Raw genomic sequence first — 7,594 nt, 5'->3', positions numbered from 1 at the left:
ATAAAAAGCAGACCTAAGTTAAAGTCAACATACAACTTTCAAAATTAACTTTTAAGTCTTCTTAAAAATATAAACTTTTAAAAACATTACTTATCAACTCTGGAAGAATATAATAGACACCTGAAAAAAGAAAATCTAATTCTAATCTACGAAGGCCTAATTAAAACAATGTGTCAGTTTTACTTATAAAATTTTTATAGGGGTAAAGACCAGAAATTCCTGAATAAAGTACCTCTCTGTATCCATACACACCGCACTGTTATCCAACAAATCATTCTCTGTCTTAAACTTACCTGTAATGTACATTTACTTGTGGATGCTAGTGGTAGAGACAAATACATGAAGGCCTCAAATGTCCTAGACTTTTTGTGACAGGTGAGGCACTGTACTGTGGATTTGAATTGACCCTGGAAAAGTGCAACAATAATAGATTCGTTGAGCTGCTTGTGTTTCTGCCAAGCATGTTCTGCAGCTTTGAAGTCATCGAGATGATCATTATTTTCTTCTTTATGTCTCTTCCGATTATCAGCCTGGAAGTAAGATCGTTTAAACTCTATGTTAATAACATTTAAATATAAATTAAAAGAATAAAATTAAATACACACACTTTGCAGACTGAGAAATGCTTGTAGTTCTCATAAAGCAGTTCTCATCTCATTGCTGCAAAAAAAATAATTCTGGCCAAACCCATTTTATCAGGAGTGCAACTTGTTGGAATCTCTTAACAAATTTTTATTTTAAAAGCTGAAATGTTTAGTTTTGAAAGGAAGATTTCCCACAGATAGCTGGGAATTAGGGCTCCAACTAGACAGATGTAATTTCGTTGCCCTAGCCTCAAGAATGGATATATATACACACATACGTATACATATGTGTATACATATTCATGTGTATGTGTGTAAATATGCTCACTGGTAAGAATGGTGATCCCAAAGATATCTGAAAGATGACAGCCTGGTGCTAAAAAGCAGCAGCAGTACACAAATGGAGGGTAGTCATTTACGTATAGATACATCTCAATAATAACTATTCGCATGAGTCATTTGGTTACATGGAGTAATTCTTATTTTAGGAAAAAAATAAGGACATACTCCACTTTCAGCAAGGGACTGGGAGAATATAAGGATATAGCATAATATAAATATTATATAATCTATAGTAAAAATGCTCGAACTATGTATAGCTAATCTCATAAAAGCATACGTTTGTGATCTTACTTTCACATACGTGTGGTTCACAAACACTTCCAACTATTTTAACGCTTGCAAATTTCTCAGCAATATTACCTGTTAACATTTAAGTAAATACCAATTGTATATATTTCATTTCAAATATTACGCTTATCACATATATTAATTTTATAGTTCTAAACCTTATACAAAGCACTATATTCACATAAACTAGCACTGAACAATGACAACTAGAATTTTAAAATTGCTATGAAAATGACTACAGTGCTACTAAGCAACCCTAAAAAGCCTTTGCAACTTAGAAAAATCAAATTTCTTACTTTATTTAGATCTTCATGGAGACCATCCATTAGGAACAGAAGCAGTTCTTGTGAATCTTGCTGGCTGTATCCTGCAAACTGGTCATTGATCTTCCCAATGGTGATTTTAAAGTCTTTTGGACTGATATACCTATACTGTCCTGTCCACAAGGCTTTCATGATTATACCAAATTCTTCTGCCACTTCACCTTTATGCCCCAACAAATTTGACCTATGTAAAAAAATTAACATTACAAAAAAGGCAATAAAGGAAAAATTTTAAAGGTACAGTGGATTCTTTTGTTTTGAGACAGAGTCTCACTCTGTTGCCCAGGCTACAGTTCCATGGCATCAGCCTAGCTCACAGCAACCTCAAACTCCTGGGCTCAAGCGATCCTACTGCCTCAGCCTCCCGAGTAGCTGGGACTACAGGCATGCACCACTATGTCCGGCTAATTTTTTCTATATATATTTTAGTTGTCCAGCTAATTGCTATTTTTTTTTTTTTTTTTTTTTAGTAGAGACGGGGTCTCGCTCTTGCTCAGGCTGGTCTCAAATTCCTGACCTCAAGCGATCCTCCCGCCTCAGCCTCGGTACAGTGGATTCTTGATGTCAACATTGAACTATTCACATACTGTAGCCCTCCATTAAAACATTTATTTGCAGGTTTATTACCATTCATCTGAATTTTACTTTGCTTACATCCCTCCAACTTTACTTCTTCCTTTTGGCTGTGAAATCTGCAGGGTCTCCTCATCAACAGGCTCTAGTTGATGACAGTGAGGTTCTGTCTTCCTACACTGCTCTTATCCCATCTGTCCTTTACTGATCAGAGAAGGCTTTTCTCTACATTATTCTTACAAATAAAGATATTTTCCCCTTTGCTAATTTGACTTCTCTGGAGCTGGGTGGGGTAAGCACTATGGCTAGAATGCATCCTTTCCAAAATTCAGGTGTTACCCATGTGATGGTATTAAGAAGTGGGGCCTTTAGGAAGTAATTAGGCCATGACGATGGGATTAGGTACCCTCATATAAACTTTGTTTTCTTGCCAGTCCATCTTTCTGCTATGTGAGGATGCAGCAAGAAGGCTCACCAGATGCCGGAACCTTGATCCTGGCCTTCCCTGCCTCCAGAACGATGAGAAAATAAATTTCTGCTCCTTCTAAATTACCCAGATATTTTGTTATAGAAGCATAAAATGGACTAAGATAATAATATCATTACATCATCCTTTTAACATTATGATGCAAAAAGTAAGACATTTATTTACCTGTTAATATCATCCTGGTAACAGTTTCGGTTAAAATAATCAGCTAAATGTGGAGCATTACATAGGCACTGCAATATTGAGTTCATGTAGCAAGTATTTCCTAAATTACGGAGTCCAGTAAGAGCTGGTCCAGATCCTCCAAAAACAGGATTCAGGTTCCGAATCTGAGAAGCAGAAAGCCTTGAGATCTCAGCTTTAGGGTAGCATGTTGGCCTGAGGAAGAAAACGTATACAAGATGTGTTAAAGTGTAGAGTATCTCAAATTAAGGTTCATTCTAGAAATGGCAGCAAACTCTAACACCTGTACCACAGGTATCTTATAAACAGTTAATATGTTAACTCATAAGGTGCTGGGTCTTATAGGACATTTAGTATCTAGGTTAACACTGGTTGTATTCTGACACTCTCCCATGAAACATATACCTTTAACTTATGTGGGTCCACGGTTCTTAGAGATGCCCTGAGATAGATTCTCTAGCTTCTCATGAACTAGGAGCTCCAGTAGAGAAGGCTCTTTTAAACTCTTTTAAATGATCCCAGAAAGTTTGGCACTATCAAATGTCTGAACTCAACCAGAATGCCAAACAAGGAATCAAAAAAATATATTACTGTGGAATAGATATTAAAGGAGGTAGAGGTTACTTGGCTACTATCACCTAAGGTCTAGAGGTGTGCTGACTAGCCACTGCTATCTACTCAAATTTAAATAAAACTTCACTTCTTCAGCTGCACTAATCACATTTCAAATTGGCCAAAAACCATATTGGACAGCACGGATACAGAACATTCCCATAGCCACAGAAAGAACTACTGGACACCACTGGGCTAGAGAACGCCTCTTAGACTTTTATTATGTAATGTGTATTTAATTTATACATGAACTACTAGAGCTGCTGTAGCATTTGGGAAATTCTGATAGGTCTTTTTTCTTTTATTTTATAGATCACCAGCATTCTTCCACCCCTAAAAGGAATACTGAGAACAGGTGCATGTACTCATGTGCTCTCTGTTCAATACATACAAAAATAAACATGAACTGCATGTTTAAGAACTGTTTACTGTTTACTGCATGTTTACTGTCTTTAAGAAGAATGATGATTCAAGAAGGAATTAAATCTCACCACTTATTATAGTGAACTCTAAAATCTGTAACTAGATTAACGGAACTTTAAAAAGCTCCTTCAAATAAGTCATTACCTGGCAGGGTAGTTCTCAGGAGGAAAAAATTTTAACTACTTTCTTGAGATGTGTTATTAAAGAGGCCAAAAAGATAGCCTAATTGTAATTCCTTAGTAATTAAGAGAATGTGTATAATAAATGGAAAACAAACCCATTTATTTATGCTTTTATGTATTTCCCCTTCTCCTCCCCCCAAAAGTAAAGATGAGAAGTCGTACATAGACTTGAAAATCATCTCCTCGTAGCCCTATCAGTCATAAACCAGGAGCACTGAAGGATTCTAAAAGGAATGAAGCCAGGAATATATCTAAATGAGATACTGTTTGGGGAAACTTGATGAATCTACTGATCACTAGAATAGCAAAAATACAATGAAGAAAAAAGGAACAATAAGAATTAGAGGCTGATACGCTACAGTGCTTGTTACTTTAATACTACAGAAAAACTTCACTCTCACATTATTGGCTAAGGAAAATAAAAGTTTGGAACTTGAGTGCTACAACAAGGCAAACTAAACAATCCTATGGTCCTCAAAGGGAGGTTTAGGGACCATGGGAAGTCTATGAAAAACTTGTGGGCGTTCTGTGGCATGCTCCATAAAATATAACAACATACGTACTTTTATATTATCTACATTAACACTTATGATAATCCCCTCTGGTATGATATTAAATTAGCACTTGGAAGAAAAACCAAGGACATTTTCTCTATTCATTTGTTTTTTTCTCCATAGTAAGTAACAATGGCTGGTATAGCCATTCACAGAAATTTCTGATTCCCTAACATTAAAATGCAGATATATTTACAGCAAAAGTTTTAAAATACAGCACATTATAACAGTCCTAGGAGTTAGGATAAACTTACTTGTTTTCTCGATTAACTGCTGGAGTTACTGTTGGCTTCCTCTTCTCTTCCTCTTGAATGGCCTGGGTTATATCTGGGGAGGAGTAGGAGCGCTTCAGTTTGGATGGTTCCCTATCCCGCTCAGCAGGAATCTGTGGCTTGGCTTTATGAGTTGGAGGGGTGGAAGGAGGTGCGGAGGAAGGAGCCATTTCCGGTGGATACATATGAACAGTGTTGGTGGGTGAATGATAATAACGAAAGGTTCCGGTGATTGGGTCAAGAAACTTAGATGGAAAAGAAAAAAAACAGGTCAAAATCCCAAAATGACCACTATATAAACAAATCACTCCAAAGTATTCTATTGCTAAATTTATTTTTGGAAAAAAATAATTTGAATAAAATGGTGATAATCACTTCTATAATTAAACTTCAGAGAAATGTAGGGTTTAAGTAATAATACACTGTTTCTAAATGACAAATGCCAGAATGTTCATATACTGTAGACAGTAACCCAGGCTGGGTATTGAGAAATCTAACCCTGCTATAATTAGGGGAAAAGACTATGTCCACTAAGATAAAGAAACAGAATTGACTCTACACTAGAAAAGATGTAAAATAAGCAAAATAAAAAGTATTTTTTGAAAGAATATAGTGACTATATTATTTATTCCAGTGCTAAATTTGACTTTTACCTTGGCCCAGCCTGAAGGCAGTCCTGGTACGATCCTGCCCATTTCTTCACTTCGTGCTCTTGTCAAAGGCTCTCGTTGAGACTAGCACAAAAACAAACAAAAAAATCTGATTTTTCAATTAAATTTTGTCATATACAAACTTAAGCTACTTTACCAAAGAATCAAAAAACTTTGCCTTAGCTGCACTTCATATTTTTTAAAAACAGGTTCAAGGATAAAGAAAATATCTGTTTTTTCCTCAAAATCCAACTATTATACTACACCAAGGGAAAGAGGAATGTGTGCACAAGCCTGTAATAATGGCAGGGTAGAGGTGGCTGGCCTTCTGCGGTAGTTCAAGGGGAGAAGGACAATGAATCTAAGCAAACAAGAAAGGCTACAAGATTTCCTATCATGGCCTATTCTAAACCTACCTTAAGTCATCTTGTTCTCCTAATGTTTCTTCTATATTTATTCATTCTACAAAATACTGATGAAATATTATGTAAGTAAATACGGACCAATACATACATATATATATACACATATATATGTACATGTGTGTGTATATGTATTTTTTTTTTTTTTTTTAAAGAGACGAGGTCTATGTTGCCCACACTGGTCTTGAACTCCTGACCTCAAGCGATCTTCCCACCTGAGCCTTCCCTGGAGCTGGGATTATAGGCACGTGCCACTGCATCCGGCTCAGACCAATATATTGAGGCACCAACTTCAATATAATTCGACAATAATATATTTTTACCCTAGTAAAAAATTAATAATAATAGCAAAAAGGCCTGATGAGAAACAACCAATTTCTATCTTTATATTCTGTCTTAAAATATACACACACTGTTGAATATAAACATGTAATAAATGGAATCTGTGTGCCATCAGAAAATTCTGTTGAAATAAAGGTAAATGGGACAACTGAATATCCACATGCAAAAAGATTAATTTAGAGCCTTACCTCACACTGTAATAACAAAAATTAAAATGGGTTATATATTTAATTGTAAGAACTAGAGCTGTAAGACTTTAAGAAGAAAACACAGGAGAAAATCTTTACTTTAAAAATTTAGGTTAAACAAAAAGTTCCTAAGATACAATAACAAAAGCATGATCCACATAAGAAAAAATTGACAGGACTTCCACAAAAACTTTCGCGCTTCAAAAGACTCCATTAAGAGAATAAAAAGATAAGCCACAGAGTGGGAGAACATATTTACAAATTGTATTTCTCATAAAGGATTTTTATCTAGACTATTATAAACTCATAAAACTCAGTAATAACATGGCAATAATCCAATTTAAAAATGAGCAAAAGATCTGAATACATGTTTTACTAAAGATAAACATATGGCCAGCCTATAAGCATATGAAAAGATGCTCAATATCTTTATTAGGAAAATTAAAATTATGAGATACTATTTCATAGGCATTAGGATGGTTACAATCAAAAAGACACAAGTATTGGCAAGATGTAGAGTAATGAGAACCATATGCTGCTGGTGGGAATGTAAGATGGGGTAGCCACTTTAGAAAACAGTTGGCAGTCTACTGCCATACCACCCTGAACGTGCCCGATCTCGGAAGCTAAACAGGGTCGGGCCTGGTTAGTACTTGGATGGGAGAAAACAGTTGGCAGATCTTTAAAAAAGTTTCTTGAAAACAAAACACAGAGAATTCCACTGGTAGGTATTTACCCAAAAGAAATGAAAAATTTCCACAGAAAGACTTACAGTTGATTGTTCATAGTAACATTATTTTTAATAGCCCAAAGTAGAAACAATCCAAATGTCCATCAACTGATGAATGAATAAAATTCGGTATGTCCACACAATGCAATACCACTCAGCAATACAAAAAAATGAACTACCGATACATGCTACAACATGAATGAATCTCAAAAAATTATGTTAAGTGAAAGAAAACAGATGCAGGCCAAGCGCGGTGGCTCACGCCTATAATCCTAGCACTCTGGGAGGCTGAGGCGGGCGGATTATTTGAGCTCAGGAGTTCGAGACCAGCCTGAGCAAGAGCGAGACCTCGTCTCTACTAAAAAAAATAGAAAGAAATTAATTGGACAACTAAAAATATATAGAAAAAAATTCGCCGGGCATGGTGGCGCATGTCTGT

At 35.8% G+C, this 7,594-nt stretch overlaps 1 protein-coding gene across 1 annotated transcript in view; it reads right to left on the bottom strand.

The window, feature by feature from the left end:
- Positions 1-7,594, bottom strand: part of USP8 (ubiquitin specific peptidase 8) — an 82,628-nt gene that overhangs the window by 3,374 nt on the left and 71,660 nt on the right. The window contains exons 12-16 of the mRNA XM_012649153.1: positions 5,477-5,557; positions 4,806-5,068; positions 2,763-2,975; positions 1,511-1,721; positions 258-530 (exon numbers count right to left, since the gene is read on the bottom strand). Of these exons, the coding sequence (XP_012504607.1) occupies positions 258-530; positions 1,511-1,721; positions 2,763-2,975; positions 4,806-5,068; positions 5,477-5,557 (1,041 nt within the window). The remainder of the gene's footprint in view (positions 1-257; positions 531-1,510; positions 1,722-2,762; positions 2,976-4,805; positions 5,069-5,476; positions 5,558-7,594) is intronic.

Source organism: Propithecus coquereli, unplaced genomic scaffold, assembly GCF_000956105.1.
Source record: "Propithecus coquereli isolate 6110/MARCELLA unplaced genomic scaffold, Pcoq_1.0 Scaffold3, whole genome shotgun sequence".
Taxonomy (NCBI): domain Eukaryota; kingdom Metazoa; phylum Chordata; class Mammalia; order Primates; family Indriidae; genus Propithecus; species Propithecus coquereli.
This window is presented reverse-complemented; position numbering and strand designations above follow the sequence as displayed.